The 20,999-nt window shown below is 43.1% G+C and overlaps 1 protein-coding gene across 14 annotated transcripts in view; it reads left to right on the forward strand.

Moving 5' to 3' along the window:
• DLG5 (discs large MAGUK scaffold protein 5) overlaps nt 1–20,999 on the forward strand; it is a 116,036-nt gene that overhangs the window by 68,939 nt on the left and 26,098 nt on the right. For 7 of the 14 annotated variants that reach the window (XM_081191486.1, XM_081191496.1, XM_081191493.1 and 4 more), the window contains exons 6-21: nt 3,031–3,290; nt 4,098–4,410; nt 4,815–5,045; nt 6,437–6,621; nt 7,968–8,138; nt 8,956–9,088; nt 9,308–9,435; nt 11,867–12,042; nt 12,215–12,318; nt 13,300–13,392; nt 13,605–14,630; nt 17,196–17,334; nt 17,487–17,631; nt 18,301–18,422; nt 19,489–19,581; nt 20,635–20,803. In XM_081191486.1, the coding sequence (XP_081047612.1) occupies nt 3,031–3,290; nt 4,098–4,410; nt 4,815–5,045; nt 6,437–6,621; nt 7,968–8,138; nt 8,956–9,088; nt 9,308–9,435; nt 11,867–12,042; nt 12,215–12,318; nt 13,300–13,392; nt 13,605–14,630; nt 17,196–17,334; nt 17,487–17,631; nt 18,301–18,422; nt 19,489–19,581; nt 20,635–20,803 (3,488 nt within the window). The remainder of the gene's footprint in view (nt 1–3,030; nt 3,291–4,097; nt 4,411–4,814; nt 5,046–6,436; nt 6,622–7,967; nt 8,139–8,955; nt 9,089–9,307; nt 9,436–11,866; nt 12,043–12,214; nt 12,319–13,299; nt 13,393–13,604; nt 14,631–17,195; nt 17,335–17,486; nt 17,632–18,300; nt 18,423–19,488; nt 19,582–20,634; nt 20,804–20,999) is intronic. The other 7 variants (XM_081191494.1, XM_081191495.1, XM_081191487.1 and 4 more) reach the window with 3 other exon arrangements.

Genomic DNA, 20,999 nt, shown 5'->3' on the forward strand with positions numbered 1-20,999 from the left:
AAGTATTTGAGATCTCCCCTGCTTTTGTGTACACTTCCCACCTTGGCCTAGGCGGGCATTAAAGTCTCCAGTCAAGATAATAGGTAGGTCAGGGCAGATGAAGTCCAGATTCTCAAGCACGTGAGCAATAAATTCCATTGTAGGTTCTTGGCTGTGACAGTGGGAATGGGAGGGATATACACATTGATCAATAACATTTCCTGGCTCTCTAGCTCTATCTTTGTTACTAGTAATTTACAACTAGCATTTGTCGACAGGATATGTTCACTTTTTATATGGGGAGCCACCAGGGTTAACAATCCACCCAAAGGCCTACCTTTCTTATGGCTTTTGGTTGCCGGAACTGAAAAGGCATTAAAACCTGCAAGTTCGATGTGACATAATGACCAGGTTTCTTGTAAACAAACTGTATCATGTTCCCTTATTAACTTTGTAAAGTCAGGGAGACATAACTTTGAAAAGCACCCTGCCACATTCCATGATAACAGCTTCAGAGAGGAATATTACACCAGGTTCCCAACCATGGCATGAAGTCAATCTAGGTGCATGTCTATGGGCTGGCTATCACTTGGGGCCCCGGATGGTTCCTGGTGTATTTCCTCCACTACCTCTGGGGCATCGGTTATTTGTCCGTGGACCCTGGTGTCATCACTACTTGAACTAGCAACTGTCATCTCCTTGATCCTACTCAAGTTGGTGCTTTACATACATGAGAGGTGTTCTGGGCTTTCTGGTGTCCAAAAGGTATATATAATAATAATAATAATAATAATAATAATAATAATAATAATAATAATAATTTTTTATTTATACCCCGCCCTCCCCAGCCAAGGTCGGGCTCAGAGCGGCTTACAAGCAATAATAAAAACAAGATGAGTGATTACAACTTAAAAACAAAAATAAAATACAACATTAAAATAATGGAACATTAAAATATTAAAATGGAGCCTCATTGCAGGAGAAGGAAAAGAAAAAAGAAAAAGGGGGCGGAGGGAATCAAATTGGCTCCAATCCAAAGGCCAGGCGGAACAACTCTGTCTTACAGGCCCTGCGGAAAGAGATCAGATCCTGCAGGGCCCTGGTCTCATGAGACAGAGCGTTCCACCAAGTTGGGGCCAGTGCTGAAAAGGCCCTGGCTCTGGTTGAAGCCAATCTAACTTCCTTAGGGCCTGGGACCACTAGGGTGTTGTTATTTATGGACCTTGAGGCTCTCCGTGGGGCATACCAGGCGAGGCGGTCCCGTAGGTACGAGGGTCCTAGGCCGTGAAGGGCTTTAAAGGTCAAAAGCAGCACCTTAAATCTGACCCTGCACTCCACCGGGAGCCAGTGCAGCTTGAAAAGCACTGGATGAATATGCTCCCATGGCAGAGACGCTGTGAGGAGCCTCGCTGCAGCATTCTGTACCCGCTGGAGTTTCTGGGACAGCTTCAAGGGCAGCCCCGCGTAGAGCGAGTTACAGTAGTCAAGCCTGGAGATGACTGTCGCATGGATCACTGTGGCCAGGTCGGGGCGGGAAAGGTAAGGGACCAACTGCTTGATGCGGCGAAGGTGGAAAAATGTCGCCTTGGCTGTTGCTGTGACTTGCGCCTCCATGGAAAGGGAGGCGTCAAGGATTACACCCAAACTCTTAACGGAAGGCAATGGCACTAATTGGGCCCCCGCAAGAGAAGGGAGTTGGTCCCTCATCCCCATGCTATCCCGACCTAGCCATAGGACCTCTGTCTTCGAAGGATTTAGTTTCAATCGGCTCCCACGAAACCATCCAGCCACAGCTTCCAAGCATCTGGTCAGTGTGTAAGGGGCCGAGTTGGTGTGGCCATCCATCAGTAGATAGAGCTGAGTGTCATCAGCATATTGATGACAGCCCAGCCCAAAGCTCCGGATAATCTGGGCAAGGGGGCGCATAAAGATGTTAAAAAGCATTGGGGAGAGAATTGCGCCCTGCGGCACTCCACACACCAAGGAGTGGCGTGACGACATTTCCCTCCCTAGTGCCACCCTCTGTCCCCGATCAGAGATAAATGAGCACAACCAGTTACGGGCTATGCCCTGTATCCCCACGTCTGCAAGGCGATGGTCCAGAAGATCATGATCGACCATGTCAAAGGCTGCTGACAAATCTAAAAGGATCAGCAGTCCTGACCCGCCTCGATCCAGTTGTCTACGGATATCGTCTGTTAGGGCAACCAGAGCCGTCTCCGTCCCAAAACCAGGACGGAAACCGGACTGAAATGGATCTAATGCCGATGTTTCCTCCAGAAAACATATAACCAATGATCATATACTAACAAATTAAGTGTAAATCCCAGTGATCATGGAAGGCTAAATATCTTAAGAGAAGCCACTTGTATATGTACGGAGAGATTTCTTTTCAGAATGAAATAATTTCCTCCACGCAGCAAGGTTCATATGAAGGAGAGGGAATATGCTGCACAAAGTCTGGGTACTGTTACTGCTGTTTGTGTTCCTTCCTGGATGTTATGGGCCTTTTTCATTCCTGGAATTCCTCTCCTATTCTGTGCTGGAGTGTTTTTTAGAAGAAAACCAAAATTACTGTATTTTTCTGTGTATAAGACTATATTTCCCCCCAATTTTTTTTAAGGTTAGGAGTCGTTTTATACACAGAATGTTGCAATTATTTATTTCTTAATTTTGGGCTTAAAAAATAAGGGTTGTCTTATACACATAAAAATACAGTAAATCTAAAAATGGTATTCCATTTCTCCAAGACCTTAATTCAACCTCTTATATGAGCAGAATCATGTGTTGTGCCATGAAACTAGCTTTTCAGGGCCCTGAGGATTCAGTACAATCTCTTTGGAATGCAGCACTTGCAGCTATTTTCCTTCTGCTCACAGTTCTTTGGCCCTAACCATGTTGTGATTTTTTTAAGGTGTTACATTGTCAGCTCTTTTGAGGGCCCTAGAGAGCAGAAAATAAAATCTCCCCTGGTTTCCCCCCTCCTGATTACAGTATGACTGAAGTTTATCTTCCAGAAATTCTTATTCAGAATATCTTCCGTTATTCCAGGTGATGAAGCAGAATGGGTCGTCAGAGATACTAAATAAACTCTACGATACAGCGATGGACAAGCTGGAGGGCGTGAAGAAGGATTACGACACACTTAGGAAGCGGTACAATGAGAAGATAGCGAGTCACAATACTGATCTGAGCCGATTAGAGCAGACGGAAGAGGAGAACAGGCGACTCCAGAAGCAGATTGACATGCTGATGAAACAGCGGGACACAGCAATACACTTCCAGCAGCAGTACTCTACCTCTCTGAGAAGGTAGAAGATGCTTTTGCCACAAAGCCATTTCATTTTTTATTTTTTATTAGAACAAACTCAGCACTCAAGTTATCTCTCTGAACTTGTCTGACTCTTGTCGTGTCTTGGTTTTTCTGTTTCTTTGTTCATGTTTTGGTCACTCGGGATCAAAGTAGACCTGACTGAGTAGCCATATATTGTTCATGTGTTTGCTCCAATCACATATTACTGTGTGTGTGTGTTTGTCAGGACTGTGTCCCATGATGCAAAAGACTTCTGTGCACACAATGACATGTCCTCTTTCTCTCCTGCCCCCTCTACCCCAACCTGGTGCGCCCTCAAAATCCTCTCCTGAGGGTTGGGGAGCACATTTGGGGGTTAAATGTGGAGGTAGAGAGAAAACTGAAGTCCTGCTGCAGAAGCATTCAATATAATCATATGTGCCCCTGTTGAAGTAAAAACATCATACGTAGGTAAACTATTTCTCTCCCCTGCACCATGGTTTGTGAAGTAAAGTGAGCCGAGAGAAAAGTGTCTGAAGTGATGGAGTTCAGAGACTTAATCCAGGGGAGCGCTCATCTCCTTTCACCAACATATATTTTATAATGAGATGAGAACCACTGCTTCTCTCCCCCCTGCCGCCTCCACATCGAACATGTGATCAGGTCAGTCATGTGACAAAAGAAACATGGCTGACTCTCCCACTTCTTATTTAGTTCTTTACACAGTTTAGTGTGGTGTGTAAGAGGAAGGAAGCTTTCATAGGGCCCCCTTTCGCTTATAAGTGGTGAAAGGACTTGCTATGACTCTCCTCCCAACTCTCTTTAGGTTTGAGACTGTGCAGCAGGAACTAGGCAAGGCCACCGCCCAAAACAAGGAGCTACAGAGAGAGATGGAGCGGTTGCAGGCAGAAGTGACAAGGTTTAAAACAATGCAGCTGAAAGCTGTGAAGGATGCAGAGAAGTACAAGGAAGAGAGGGACTCCGTTTTCAACGAGTACCGTCTCATCATGAGCGAGAGGGATCAAGTCATCAAAGAAGTGGATAAGCTGCAAACGGAGCTGGAACTTGCCGAATCCAAATTGAAAAACACATCCTCGGAGAAAAGAGTGGCTAGTGAGGAAATGGAAGCCTTAAGACAGGTGTGGTATTGTATGGCACTTGCTCTGGCCAGAAAGAGTTGTTCAAACCTAGTGGTGTTGCAAGTGTCTGCAAGTTTCTAGACCGGCCTTCCTTATCCTGGTGCTCTCCAGATATTTAGAACTACAGCTGGTAAAACAAAATTCTTAAGTATTATTGCCCTCCGTCCCAATCATCCCTTGGTCAGAATTAACTTCTCTGATTTCTCTGTTATTACTTTGGGGCTGCACAGTGTTTCAACTTTTGATGCAAGCAAATATGTGTTGCATCTAATGCATGCTTTGTGCTGTATTATTCCTTCTTATGCATGGCACAGGCTTTCAAAAATTCAGTGTGTTTTCATTAACAGAAAGACTTTCTTGTACACTTAATGTACCTCCAACGATGGATTTTTATTTTATTTCAGGAGCTGAACTCTGCTCTAGTGGAACGAGATCGAGCAATCTGTGAAAGGAATGAGCTCTTGGAAAAGTACTGCCATGAAGTGAAAGATAAGGCTGAAGCCCAGAAGGAGCTGGATCAAGCCTGCAAGGATATTGAGACAGTGAAGGAAGAGAGAGATGTGGCTAGGAAGGAAAGAACAGAAGCCATCATTCAGAGAGATCATCTACTGAGAGAGTACTATCAAGCTCGCCAGGTAGAGGCAAAGTTTGCACGTTTGTGCTTCCTCTTGCACTCATTGAAGACTCTTTGTGCAATCAGCTTCCACAAGGAAGCCCATCAATAGAGTTTCTCATTTGGTTTGTACAGAGGCTAAAGGGAACAGAAAATAAGGGGGAAAGCCTTGGTTGAAAGATGCAATAATCATTTTTAAAATTGCAGGACTGGTGGGTTTTCTCTCCCTCCCCCTTTTTCTCCACCTGCAGCCCCTATCAGTATATGCTTTTTATTTGAGTGACAGTCTTGCAAATGGCAAGGATAGAAGTGGGAAAAGGATGTTCTGTGTCTCTGCAGACATTGGGCTGGGTTCAGTGTGAGTTGCTGTTCAAATCATAGTAGTTGCTGTTCAAATCATTGTAGAGTTTAACACGTAATATCATTAGGTGATGAATCCATCCCCTAGCTCTGTTATGTGTGTACCTTTGTGAAATCCGTGTTTGTCATGTGCCTGTATTACATTATTATGCACATGACTAAAAATAAAAATTTGTTAATCAGCTCCCACTCCTTGGCTACTCAAAAGTTTACATCGGGCATCGAGTTGAGATATTTAAGAGATTCTCTCTTTCCAAATTTCTCACTTGATTTGGGCATTCTGAATTACCCATCCTTGCTTCCAGAGTACATTAATAATCTCTCATTTGTCTGTTATTTATTTATTTTGCTATTCAGCCTGCTCGGAATGCATAATTTGCCGTAGTTTTCGGTTTGTCTCTTATCTGCTAGGTTGCAAAATCGTACCAGTGCATGCACATTGTGATTAAATTAGTGTACAAAAAAGAATATTGACGTGTCCCACAAATCTCACCATTTTCTACTTCACACTGATATAATCAGTGGACATACTTTTTTATCATTTCTTGAATCATTTTGATTCCAAGAAAATTAAGGTGGTGTACAAAAAATGTAGGCGCGGTTAAAAATCAAAACATTCAAAATAAAAAAGAAATGATGCACAAGTAAAACAAAAGCGTAATGTAGCAGGCATCTTACAAACAGTTCAGTAACAGCAATTGGTAGTAATGCATGTCAGAAACCCGAGTGACTAAGTAAGTGAACAATACACATGCACACCCTCGTGGTGTTCAGTAACCTGTAAGAAAAAATGTGCATGAAGTATTGAAAGCTGACATATTGCACATGTGCCTACCCCAAAATTAATGCTAGAAATTATGTTAGTTAAAGTAGGAGGTAGGTAGAGTGAGCCTATGGCATGATAATGGAACACATTCTGGGAAATCTGCTCATACCCCAAATCCAGAACTCTTGTGTATTTTTTAAACCCCTGTAAAAAGGTTGGTTTTTTAAAAAAGCCAACTACATTCCATGAATGGTGTTTAAATGAATTGCATGATTCGACTTCCTCAGATACAAGATTCTGCTACACTGGATATAGAACGAGCAAACAAAGAAATTGAAATGCTGCGGAAGCAATACGAGGCAATGTCACAGGAGTTAAAAGAAGCTGTCCAGGAAGCAGAAGTCGCAAAATGCAGAAGAGATTGGGCCTTTCAGGAACGCGACAAGATTGTGGCAGAACGAGAGAGCATACGGTAAAAACAAACAACAGTTTGACAGTTCTCCCCAGGAGTTTATTTGCAGTGTACAGTTGAGATGCCCAGTTATTTGCTAGGGGCTGCAGCCGTGTTGCATTCAGTTGAAACTGTTCTCAGGATGGCAGTCCTGAACTAGGGGAAGAAAATAATAGGCAGTAATGTTGGCTTTGTTTTTAAGAGGGAAAATAGTACAATTGCAATCTGAAAATAAGGACCAAATTAGCTACTGTTGATTCATGTGTTCTCCATGCATGTGGACAACTGGGAGTGGTATGCAAGCCTTATATCAGAATATACCCTCTCTCCAGCTTATCCCTCTGCAAGTATTCCAGATTAATAGTAATAAATTTGCATTTTTAAAAAATAGCTCAGTTGGTAGAGCATGAGTCTCTCTCCCTCTCTCTCTCTCATTTTTATTATTTTTTTCTAATTTACATTTCAAAATATTCATTTAAACCACCTTAAGTCAATGTCTTCCCTTCTTCTCTTTCCATGGTTCATTTTGCATACCATACATCCCTGCATATTTTACATGAACTAAACCATTCATGAATCATTGTTACATTGCATCAAAGCTTATTTACACTGTTGAATTTATCTTAATGCTACCAGCGTTTTTAAATGAACACAATTTTCACCCATATATTCAGTAAACATTTTCCAGTCTTCTTTAAATGTATGTTCTTCTTGTTCTCTTATTCTGTATGTTAAATCTGCAAGCTGTGCGTATTCCATCAGTTTAAGTTGCCATTCTTCTTAGTTTGGGACCTCGCTCGTTTTCCATTTTGGAGCTAGCAAAACACAGTCCGCAGTAGTAGCATGCGTAAATAATATTTTTTGACACCTGGGAATATCCCTCTGAATTATCCCCAGCAAAAAGGACTCTGGTTTTTTTGGGAGAGGTACTTTTTAACATTTTTTTTCAATTCATTATATATCATTTCCCAATACTCTTTTACTCTTTTACAAGTCCACGGTAGAGCACGAGACTCTTAATCTCAGGTTCATGGGTCTGAGCCCCACACTGGGCAAAAAGATTAATGCATTTCAGAGGGTTGGACTAGATGACTCTCGTGGCCCCTTCCAACTACAGTTCTATGGCTCAGTTAATTGCACTTGATATCTTCTTTCTAACCCACTGCCAATTGAGTGAAGGAGAAAAGAGTCTGAAGTGTTGGGAGTACAGGCTGCTTGTTCCAGTCCGGCACGTGCATCTAATTCGTTGTCTAGCACAAGGCTGTCTGGAAAACAACACCTTGGGTGCTGGTGATTTAAAAAAAAAAAAAAAAAGTACGGTATCTCAATAGATTAACATTTCCTTTCAATTTTTCTCCATTTTGAAGGACTCTGTGTGATAACCTGAGGAGGGAAAGAGACAGAGCAGTGAGCGACCTGGCTGAGGCTCTTCGTAATCTGGATGATATGAGGAAGCAAAAGAACGACGCTGTGCGTGAATTGAAAGAGCTGAAGTGCGTTCCAGAAACCCCTTCAACGTGTAACTCTGACTTGATATTGTATGTTAAGTGTTTTCTTCCCTGAGCCCTTGGGGTAGGACAACCTAGAAGGCTGAAAAGAAAGTGTATGCATTTTTTCCCTCCCGCTTTAAAAAATGCTGTTAATTGGCAAACCTGAGGAGGTGTGTACCAGAATTACGTCACAAAATAATGTAGCCAGGCCTATAGCTAAGTAATCAGAGGGCAGGAGAGAGAGAGAGATGGGAGAAAACACTCAGTTGTATAATCAGGAGGGCAGTTGTACTTGCCTTTGGAACAGGTGGGCCGTGCTGACCATCTCCGCAGGTAGTCAGTCTCCTCCCAGGTGAGCCTTCCTGTAGCATCTGCAGTGGGGATAGAGCAGCCTCCATAACTGGTATAGTTTAGTGCCACTACCTGTGCATTTAAATACATTCACTTGTATTTCTGCCTGTCTCTGCCTGCCTGGGCTGCCTCTCTGCCAAGATGGCATCTGTGAAACACTGCACACAGATCTCTCCCTTCTTCCAGCCCTGAAGGGCTAAAAGCCCTCTAAAGCTGGAAGAGTGAAGAAGGTGACTTGGTCTGATGGCGGCAGCAGGTTGGGCAAGCAGAATGGGGTGCAGTGGATGCCCTCTTGAATAGCATTAATGTTCCAAGTACGCGTCAGTGTGATTTGTAACCGCTTTATGAAAGAGAAAGGATCCAGGTCTGCATTTGCTGCTTCAGTCCCATTTGATGTAAGGTTTTGGAATGCAGACACAACCTCCACTGTCTGTTACAATATTTTTTTTCTTACTGTATGCTGTTGATACCTGCTTTCCTTGCTTGAAGTACTCAGGTGTGTTTCTCCCCATAGAGAGAAGATGGAGAATCAGTTGGAAAAGGAAGCAAGGTTCCGGCAGTTGATGGCCCACAGCTCTCATGATTCAGCCATCGATACAGATTCTTTAGAGTGGGAAACAGAAGTAGTGGAGTTTGAGAAAGACAGGGTAAGACTGAGGTCCTGGTCAAATGTTACTCTCTCCTTTGTGTGTGTGTGAGAGAGTGTCCCATTTGTTGAAGCCTCTCTCTCATCCCTTATCCCCCCCCCCAAGAAAAAACAGGCACAGAAAACTGGAGGTACTATATAGTCAAAATAATTCAGTTACTTACACTCTGTATGTGTACAGAATCACTGCATATAACATATAGCATTTCATATCCATTAGGAAGATATGGATTTGAAAGCCCTTGGTTTTGACGTGGCCGAAGGTGTGAATGAACCATATCTTCCTGGAGACTGTGGGATATTTGTTACCAAAGTGGACAAAGGAAGCATTGCAGACGGTCGATTAAGGTAAAGAATCAGTAGTTTGTCGTTTAGTTGCCAGTGCTAATATATAACGTGCATTATAAATATAATATATTGGTCCTGTGAGGACAAATTGGGTTGACATGGAGGGTCAGGGGAGGTGACTGTGGTTTCAGATAATGCTTTCAGACACAATGCATGCTGACATGTAAATTGCAATCAAGCTGTGGAGGTTGGGGCTGGGTGAATAGGATCTCTTTCAATCTGTAGGTTTCTACTGGGTTTGACAGTCTGCACAGGTCTACATTGATAGGGCATATGATTTTCTCTCCCCACCCCAAAAATAGTGTTGGCAATAAAGGAGAAGTGGTTGCCAGCATTCTGAAGGTTACTTTTTTTGAAGAGCAGAATACACCTTTTATGACCTGTAAAAGTCAATCAGCCCATACCCTGTTAGACTTGGGTCCACCATCTGTTGTTAATACTATACCACACTTGGACCAGTGTGATCAGCAGAGTATGCACAGCTTCAACAGAGCATCAAGAGTTTTCCTGCTTTCCAGTAGTCAGCCTTTTCTACCGTTCCCAGTTAGAAAACTCCTTTCCCACTCAGTTCAGCTTCGAGTGTAATGTGTTTGTTGTCTCATAGTACAAGACAAACATAAGCACACCAGCTACATAAACTTTAACACAGGCATCCCCAAATTCTGCCCTCCAGCTGTTTTGGGACTACAACTGTTGGACTTCCTTCGCCAACCGAGTTTGAGCAGCAAGTGGGGCGATGGAATAAAAACTTGCCCACAATATCTTTGCTTACTTTATTTTTAAATACAGTGGTACCTCAGGTTAAGAACTTAATTCGTTCCAGAGGTCTGTTCTTAACCTGAAACTGTTCTTAACCTGAAGCACCACTTTAGCTAATTGGGCCTCCTCTACCGCCGCGCCGCTGGAGCACGATTTCTGTTCTCATCCTGAAGCAAAGTTCTTAACCCGAGGTACTATTTCTCGGTTAGCGGAGTATGTAACCTGAAGTGTATGTAACCTGAAGCATATGTAACTTGAGGTACCACTGTAATAATCAAACAGCTGCAACTCACCACTCTACACCAGCCAGTACCATACAAAGCATTTGGTCAACTTAAATACAGTTTTCAAAATCACATCGCTGCATTCGGTGCAGCAGGTAAACTCCCCCCTGCTAATTAGTTAAATTGTTAAGATACCTCAGGTGTGCTGTATTGTCAAGAGCTCACAGGTATGCTGCCATGCAGGTTACATAATAACAATAATAATAATTAATAATAATAATAATAATAATAATTTATTATTTATACCCTGCCCATCTGGCTGGCCACTCTTATAATTACAAACACACCTCTGAGTAGCACCATTGACCACATCAATATGAAGAAAACCTAACGACAGCTCCCATCATCCTTAGCTAACAGGACCAGTGGTCAGGGATGATGGGAATTGTAGTCCCAAAAACAGCTGGAGGGCCGAGTTTGGGGACGCCTGCTTTAAGAGATGCTGGTGCATCATGAGCTAATCTGCTATAAAACAGTTCTTCTGGTCTTAGAAGTTAACATTGTGAAGATGCCAGTATACAGAGAGGTCCTCTAGCACTTTACCATGCTAGCTCACCATGCTATACTGAACTATGCAGCATGTAACCTTCAGCTTCTCCACTGATACCTTGCACAGAGCAAAACCTTTTCTCAGTTAATGCCTCACACTCCTGCCAAGGCTGCTGAATGCAGCCAACTTCTTCTGCAATTACCGTTTGAGGCTTTCCCTCCTTATGGAGGGTCTCGATGGCTTTCTGCACAACTGTCAGGTCAGCAGCCTTCCCCATGATTGTGCTTCCTACTGAACCCATTGCAGGTGTTATGGATTGAATAGCTACTGCACCTTTTCACAATATTCTAATTTTCTGAGATTGTTAATTGGGGTTTTTTATCAGCTCTACCCCATAATCATCACAATTATAACAAATAAAGGCTTGACATATCTCGCTTTGTATGTCATGAGTCTATCTCATATATTGGTTTCACCTTTTAAGTTGAATTACTGAAATAAATGAACTTTTCCACGATATTCTAATTTTCTGAGTTTCACCTGTAGCTAAGAGACTGATCTGTAAACCAGAAATTCTCCATCTGTGCAGCTTTTGGCAGAAATATTACTACTTCATGTGAGCTGTACCTAAATGCTGATTCAGAAAAAAATATGAGACATGTTCTCTCTGTCTGATGAATGTGAAAGGTGCTGCAATCCTTAAGAAATCCTTAATTGATGTCATGACAAAAATAGAGCAATCACCAAACCATTCTCCTGAAACCAAGAAACGAATTAAGATATTGATGTATCGTCTTGGTATTAGAAGTGTCTGCATTTCACTTGGCATAATCATTGCTTATAAGCACATGTAGGATAAATGGAAATTGATTTCCTTGCCTTTGCTCTAATTAATCAGAGTGAATGATTGGCTGCTGAAGATAAACGATGTGGACCTTACCAACAAGGATAAGAAGCAAGTAATAAAAGCGGTACTTAACGGCGGAGGAGTTATAAATATGGTTGTTCGCAGAAGGAAGTCCTTAGGAGGGAAAGTGATAACACCACTACACATAAATCTTGCTGGCCACAAAGGTAATTCCCTTATACTTTTTAAATTTCAGTGATGAGTTCTTGGTATTGTTTCACACATTCCCCAGTGAAATTTCTATACCGTCCTTCATTCAACTATCACAATATAAAAACACAAAAATATATACCATAGTAACGAACAAAGTAACCTATACATCTATCTTCTCAATTTCAGATAGTGGAATTGGTCTAGAAAATGGAGTATTTGTTGCTACTGTAGTGCCTGGTAGCCCAGCTGCCAAAGAGGGATCCCTTGCAGTGGGAGATAGAATAATTGCCGTAAGTCACATTTTTAGTGTTTCTAAGTTCACATTTGAGAATTGAGGTATAGTATATAGAGATATCTGAACTGAGATTCAGATATTATGACAAACTACAGTTTGTACTAATAAAACCATGATTTGTGCTACCAAACATCCAGGCAATGCATGCTTTAAGAGTTACTAGTCTGTTTTAGAATTTCATCTGCTTAGCACTCCAGTCTATGAGACACAGTGGTTTTCACATCCCTACTTTGCATAAACCATGGTTTGCAAGACTTACTTCAAACTATGGTTTTGGGCTTTGGCTTGCTGTTTGCCAGCAAGCCATAGTTTGTCTATTAAGATATCACACCAAAACATAGTTAGATTCCTTGACCACGATTTTGTGTGCCAGTAAGAGACATACTATATGTTCCATGATATAACCAAGGCTTTGCAGAAATAAATCTGAGGGGCAGTCTAAAGTCAAGACTTTTAAAACTCAACGGTTGAACCCCATTTGTCAAATTTTCACAGTTCGTTTCTTTTCTGATGATGTAGTCTGACACAGATAATATTGGCTCCCTGAAAATCATGGCTTGTAGTTTGGGGCTCCAGCTTTGAATCCAGCGCTGTCCAAGTTTTCAGTCATTGTTACACAATGTTTACATGGTTCCCAAGGTGACATACTTAGTTTAGGCTCATATGCAAACACAAGACAAGAGAAGGGATGGAGTAATGCTCTTTAGAGGGAGTGGAAACATAAATCATCCAAGTCTAAGAACATAGAACAGCCTGAAGGCCCATGTAGCCCAGCATCTTGTTCTCACAGTGGTTATGCAGATACCGGTAAGAAACCTGTGTCTGATACCTAATTTGCAGTTTATAGGAGTTGAGCATAGTGAATACCACATTGCCTTGAGGCAGCCTGGCATTTATCTTTATTGAATGTCAGCCAGCCAAGGTGTTGACCCACTGCTAGCTTTTGCATGGTTGACATGCCATACTTTCATTGCAGATAAATGGCATTGCACTAGATAATAAATCACTGACTGAATGTGAAGCTTTGCTGCGAAACTGCAGGGAATCACTTACGCTTTCATTGATGAAGGTGAGTGTTGAAGGGGGTGGGAGGTAAAAGGGAGTAAAGGACACACCTTCCATTTTAAAACATGGGCTTACTTTCATCTACTGTGTAGCTGTTAAAAATGCTGCCTAACAACCTGCAAATTATACCAGCAGGAAGAGGAGGGCAGAACATAACAAGATGCTTCAGTCTTAGCATTCTGCTGAGAGCATGTTCTTTTTTATTTCTCCACCTAGGTTTTTCCTCAGAGCTCAAGCTCATCTTGGAGTGGTCAAAACATATTTGAAAACCTCAAGGATTCAGAGAAAATATCAAACTGCAGGGTCCATTCATCGGAGGTGCAGGCTCAGAATAAAAGAAACTTAAAACACAACAGCTCAACCCAAACAGACATTTTCAATCCAGACATAATGGACACTAAGAAGGACCAGAATGATCAGGAGAGCAACTTGTACTGCGATCTCAAACCATTCTCCAACACAGTTTTGCACACAGACTCTCACCAGAGTGCAGTCCATGGGTGCCACAGTACCTCTGAACACAGCCTAGGCTCCTTTAGTCCAGATGTGTATGGGGAGCCAAGCTATGGCATTGTTGGCCTGGACAGCAGGAGACTGCCTTTTGAGCCCACAGTAGCAGACTGCATGGTGATTGAGAGTGTGTTGGACAAAGGGCATGGTGAGAAGCACAGCGGTGGCACTTGGCCAAAGATAATGGTCAACATTTCAGCTGCGGAAACAGAAAAATTCTCTGTGTACAAAAAGCCAAAACAACGGAAGTCCATCTTTGATCCAGACACTTTCAAGAGGCCTCTTACTCCTCCTAAGATGGACTACCTGTCTCCCAATCAGGTGTTGGGACATTCGCCCCAGCCCTCCAAAACAGAAGCCATTTCCACCCCTCCCACCCCTCCCAAGAGAAGCGATTCTATTAAGTTCAAACACAAACAGCAAGCAAGTTCCACCTCGGACTCCACCGCCATGACCGGCTCGCCACCATCCAGTCCTGCCACAGCTCAGCCTCCTGTGTCCATTGAACTCAAGCCAGACTGTGGTATTCATAAGGGGCGAGATAGACCTTCTGGACATTATTACAGGGAAGAGGGGGTCGACTCTGCACATTTGCCTTCAAGGAAATCCTATGAAGATGACATTGGTTTTCAAAGAATGGAAGAGCCCAAAGTTAAAAGGCCAAGGCCCAAGTCTGCTCCTGCCTTGAGACATAAACTAACCCCTGTGCCTATTCCTAATCCACCTCTTCAGGTAGATACCAGAATGTGAAGTGTGGGTCCTGGCACATACTTTCCAAAGAGATTTATTTGTGTTGTGTACCTTTTCTGCATCAAGGCAAAGAGCAAAAGAAAAGGGTTAATTGGTTGTCCTACGTGTATGCTTAAGATCCCGGAAATTGGAAGTTGAAATGGAGTGGAACGTTTGTGGGGCAGTTCCACACGTGGTAGTTGCCTTTACTAAGAAGCAGAACTCCATAATGCAGGAGTGGCCCATTAGCAACCCGTAGTCAAGATCCAACCCCAAGGCAGTTTACATTTGAGCCCTTGGCTGAACTTCCAGTTTGTAATCAAAGTATGATAGATTAACTCACAGTTCCACTTGTAGGGTGGGATTCATCAAGCTGTAAAGAGAAGCTGTCCTCCATTTTGATATTATGTCTTGCATGTAAATATGAAATTGTATATGTTTGTATGCATTGAACTTCTCCACGACCCTTCCCCTCTGCAGGGAGGTGGGACCAATTCGGATGGTCCGCCCCTGCCATTTAATGGATCCAAATGGTTTCCAGAGAGTGGTAGGGGATGTTTTATCCCATGTTGATGGCCTTTCAGCTGATTCCCTGGTGGCCCACTGGAATGTGGAGTTAACCAGGGCTATCGACTATCTGGCTCCAAAGTGCCCTCTCCAATTGCATGGAGCCCGGACAGCCCCATGGTTTTCTCTGGAGCTGAGGGCAATGAAAAAATAGTTGAGACAGCTAGAGTGCCGGTGGTGGAAAACTCACTCTGATCTGACCGGACACAGGTTAGAGCTCAACGTCGAGCCTACCAAGTGGTGATAGCGATGGTGAAGAGGATCTTCTTCACCGCCTCTATTGCATCTAAGGAAAACAGCAGAAGGAAACTCTTTCAGGTGGTTCACAATTTAACAGAACCACCTGTGCCATCGGTGCCCAGTAAGGACCCCAAGATCTCCTGCAATGATTTTGCAAAGTTTTTTTGCAAAGAAAGTCGCTCAGATCTGGAAAGAGGTAGACTCCACCGTGGGAGCAGGGCTCGGGCGGGAGAGTGCTAGAGTCCTGTCTAGTCAAGTTGCATGGGATCAGTTTCAATCTGTTACCTCCGTGGATGTGGACAGGCTGCTTGGACTGGCCAGCTGTCTCTTTGATCCTTGCCCATCCTGGCTCCTAAAAGCTATGAGGGAGCCTTTCCAGGCCTGCTGAAAGAAGTGGTTATTAAACCGCTTCTTTAAAAAACATCTTTGGACCCGGCCAATATGGCCAACTATCGGCCAGTCTCAAATCTTCCATTCTTGGGCAAGGTGATTGAGCGGGTGGTTGCAGAACAACTCCAGGCATGCCTGGAGGATGCGGACCATTTGGATCCCTTCCAATCAGAATTCAGGCCTCACCATAGGACTGAAACTGCCTTGGTCGTGCTGGTCGATGATCTCCGGCGGGCTAGGGACAAAGGTGAAAGCATGTTTCCTAGTTCTGCTGGATCTCTCAGTGCCCTTTGATACCATCGACCACAACATCCTTCTGGACTGGCTAGAGGGGCTGAGAGCTGGGGGCACTGTTATACAGTGGTTCTGCTCCTTCCTCCTGGGCTGTGTTCAGAAAGTGGTATTGGGGGATGAGTGTTCCGACCCCTGGGCTCTCACTTGTGGGGTGCCTCAGGGTTCCGTCCTCTCTCCCATGCTTTTTAACATCTATATGAAGCTGCTGGGAGAGATCATCGGGGTTGGCGCTGGGTGTTCATCAGTTTGCAGATGATACCCAGCTCTACCTCTCTTTTAAATCAGAACCAGTGAGGGCGGCAAAGGTCCTATGTGAGTGCCTGGAGGCGGTTGGAGGATGGATGGCACTAACAGATTTAGGTCGAATCCCGACAAGACAGAAGTACTGTTTTGGGGGGAAGGGGTGGGTGGGTATTGAAGGACTCCCAGGTCCTGAATGGGGTAACTGTGCCCCTGAAGGACCAGGTGCTCAGCCTGGGAGTCATTTTGGACTCACAGCTGTCCATGGAGGTGCAGGTCAATTCTGTGTCCAGGGCATCTGTCTACCAGCTCCATCTGGTAAGCAGGCTGAGACCCTACCTGCCCGCAGACTGTCATTAATGGTCACTAACAGACTTACCATACCCATTAGTGAATCACCCATCCCCCCCAATTATATATAAGGGTCTGATGACTTCTGTTTCAGTGTACCTGAAGAAGTGTGCATGCACACAAAAGCTTATACCTAAAACTATTCAGTTGGTCTCTAAGGTGCTACATTAAAAAAAAAAAATTCTTTTGGAAGGATTCTTTTAAAGACTTTATTAGATCATATAACTTTCTTGAAGACTTGATTCTTTTAAGGGAGTTTTTAGGTTTTTAAGAAGAGTCTTTTTAACTTCTCTTTTTAAAGAATTGTTTTAATTTATTTTGACTACAGCAGACCAACACAGCTACCTACTTGAATCTCAGGGAACTGTTACATATCTTTTGTGCAGCAAAATATGCTGGGCTAGATGTTGGTCATCCCTGCCATGCTGGATACCAGAATAATGACTTTGAGTTGAAAGTGTGTGTGATACTGAACTTTCCCCACAGGTACAAAAATATACTCCAGCAAGTGAAGAGCATCTTTCTCCTGAGCTGCAAGAATGGCCAATGTATTCACCAAAACAGTCTGGTAGGCACAGCGATGGGTTTGTGCCTACCTCTTTATACCCTGGAAGCCTGTCATCAGGTTAGTTACAACATAAGAACTGTGTTTTGATTTGAAATTTTGAATCCTTGGTAAGCAGAGGTGCTATCATTTATGCTGTTACGGGATGCATTTTTTCTTGTTGTTGAATGAACCTTCAGCACTTAATTAATGTATTGTTCCACAACCTATAGGTACGGTACCACGAAACATTGCACCATGTCCTGCAGTAACAGCTGTTATGAGAAATCCTGTTTACACTGCTTGGAGCCATAGAGTTAACACCAGCAATTGCCCTTCTGTTGCCAGCCAATATTGTTATCAGCATATGCATCCCAGGTATGTAAAAAAAAGGAAAAAGGAAAAAAAGAAGCTTGCTGGATCTGACTGAAAGTCTAGCTGTTTTTCTGTTCTGCTTTCAGCAGTGTTTGAGCACAATTCAAAGTGTTGGTGCTGACCTTTAAAGCCCTAAACAGCCTCGGCCCAGTATACCTGAAGGAGCGTCTCCACCCCCAGCTTAAGGTCCAGCTCCGAGGGCCTTCTGGCGGTTCCCTCCCTGCAAGAAGTGAGGTTACAGGGAACCAGGCATAGGGCCTTCTTGGTAGTGGTGCCCGCTCTATGGAACGCCCTCCCATTAGATGTCAAGGAAATAAACTATCTGACTTTTAGAAGACATCTGAAGGCAACCCTGTATCAGGAAGTTTTTAATGTTTGATCTTTTATCATGTTTTTAATATTCTTTTGGGAGTCGCCCACAGTAGCTGGGGAAACCCAGCCAGATAGACGGGGTATAAATAATAAATTACTATTATTATTATATCCAACCAAATGGTACATGAAGGCCACCATTGTGTTTCCATTTATTTCCCCACAAGCAAATTGGTGAATCGTCTCCATTCTGCTGTTGTGTTCTGATCACTTTCATATGTCAGGATTGTGTCTTAACTACACATAGTGGGTGATTGGTGATTCTGAACCAGTAACACCCAGCTTTTCTATGTGTTGTAGTGCTCAACACCAGGGCCGTCTGAGTTTGGACTTGAGTCACAAGCACTCTAGTGAGTGTTCTGACAACTCACGCACAAGGTCATCGCATGGTTCAAATTCACTGCCTTCTAGCGCAAGACTTGGTAAGTGGCATTTCGGATTGGGCAATGCAGGCCATTTCCTTCCTTCCTAAGTCTGTGCAATTGAGGAAAAAATATTCAGCTTTCTCTCTAGCTGTTGCTGCAAGATTCAGACTCTGTTCTCTGCCTTTGGCCACTCAGAGACAGCCCATTAAAACTTACAGGAATGCTGCTGCAGTGCTGCCATGTAGATTTCTAGAATTCTCCCAAGTTACCAGTCTCCTATGAGACACAGGAGTGAATCATTGGGTTTGTGCAGCCCTTGTAAGGTCTGTGTCGGGCCCCATGCACTGCCCATGTCATACTACAAGCCCACTGCACATGATTCCTTGTCTGAATTACAAAAGCTAGAACAGAGCAACGTCTCTTTAATTGTGCTTGAGGGAGTTGGAGATGACTTTCTTTGGTTTGTCCCAATTGCATTCTTCATACTGAGAAAGATGTGAGCCTCCATAGGCCCTTGCAGAATGAGTGGTGTGTGTTTGTAGCTAAAGACAGCAGTTTCTCGATAATACAGGGGTGGGAAGGGTCCTGTTTTTAAGAACAAAAAGGCTGTAAGGCAGGCATAGACAAATTCAGCCCTCCAGATGGTTTGGGACTACAACTCGCATCATTCCTGACCACTGGTCCTGTTAGCTAGGGATGATCGGAGTTGTAGTCCCAAAACATCTGGAGGGCTGAGTTTGCCTATGCCTGTATGCAGAACCCTTTCTTCAAATGTTTTTCTCCCAGCTGAGCACAGTTCCAATATCTGAGCTCAGCTGAGGAGGAAAGTATTTGGGAGAAGGATAGCAGGGAGGGGACAATGGTGCCCCATTCCTTACCCATACATTCCTTTTGGTTTTGTATTTTTTTGAAAAAAGATGTCCCCCATGTGACTGATATATCTCCATTTAACTACCAGAGGATGTAGTTAAGATTTTTCTCTTAAATAATAAAGCTTGTTCCAGAGGACCACTTTATATTGCTACAGCAGAAATCTTGCAGATCTCTTGTGGAATTCAGGGCCTAAAGGAGTTTATCTCCTCTTTCTTCTTAATCTTGACTCTTTTTCCTTTTTCCTTTAAAGTAGGTTCTTCCAGCAACTTGCAATATAGGACAGAACGAATAAAAATACCATGGACGCCAAGGTACCCGAGGTCCGTCATTGGCTCTGATAGGGGTAATTTATTTATTTATTATTTATTTATTTATTTATTTATTTATTTATTTATTTATTTATTTATTTATATCATTTCTTTCTTGGGAATTACTGCATGAATGAAGAGTTCTGCATTCCAACTAGTAGATTTTTGTCAGTGTTTAGAACAGGGAACCCACCCACCTTTGGTGGGCCCCCCGGGGTCACATTTAGAAATCTAAGAAACTGGCATGGGTACCACAACATAGCCATTTTGTAGAAGAAAAACACAGTAATGGGATGAGAAAAGCCTCCTCCCCGAAGCACCAGGTAAAACACCCATGCACGCTCCTTTCACAAATGCAACACAGGCGCAAAGAGAGGCGACCCCCAAATTAAAAAACCAAACAAACAAGACCCTGATTTATTTATTTTTTAATTGAGAGGGTTAGGAAGAGGGGCTCAAGGGGGAGTTTGAGGTTACCACGGTGAACATTGGGCAATCCAAGTTTTGAGCAAGGACATGACTCCCATCCCATATTTCTAGTGCATGCATATTAAAAATGTTTTTTCTACCCCCTCAACCTCTCAGTGTTAGTATGGAAAACCCCCAAAAAATTCATTAGAGCATTTATTATTTTATTTTTAATTTATTTATTTGGTTTTTCTGATTATAATTTTACACATATCCAACATACAACATAGAAACAAGATTTCAGAGAATCTCCTGGACTTCCCTCCTCCCCTTTGTGGGTCCTATTGTTAGTCGTTTCCTCCTGCATCTTTTATGATAATCCAAATCTTTTACCTCTCCATTGTGCCCAAATTCACCTTTAAACTACAAGTGGTATTCCAATCCTATTAACTGTTTACAATGGTATTTAAGATAAGTTATAAATTTTCCCTATTTCCCATCATATCCTAGTGGTGGAGTAGTCTTTAAATAGTGCACATAATTCAACATTATGTGTTGTTCTTCTTGGAAGCCCACTATTAAAAACACTTGGAAGCCAATGTAATGTAACGGTGTGACTTCCCCGATAACTTTTGCAACGCATCCAACTGCCATGGCTGCTCCTGTGCTGTTCTATACAGGTTCACTGTCTCATTCCGAATGTAGCAGCCCCAGCCTGGTAACCCCACCGCAGTCACCGCTTAACCTGGAGACCTCATCCTTCGCCAGTAGCCAGTCACAGAACTCGCTTTCCACCCTGCCCAGGATCTCGGTGAGCCCAGTATCTGTAGGGCAACGTCGAAAAGACAAGTAAGTTATTCTGTAAATGTCTTAGGCAGGGCTAGTTAAAATAGTGGTTAAATGTGTAAATGGGGGGGGGGATAGCTAGAGAAAGGGGGGAAATGTGCTAAGAACAGAAACTGCAGCCTTCTAGACCAGTAGCCTTCAGCCCTTTCTCAATCTGGGACTTGCCTTTGACCCCAATCTGCAAAATTTGACTGATTGT

The sequence above is a fragment of the Podarcis bocagei genome, assembly GCF_964188305.1.
Source record: "Podarcis bocagei genome assembly, chromosome: 4".
NCBI classification, from domain to species: domain Eukaryota; kingdom Metazoa; phylum Chordata; class Lepidosauria; order Squamata; family Lacertidae; genus Podarcis; species Podarcis bocagei.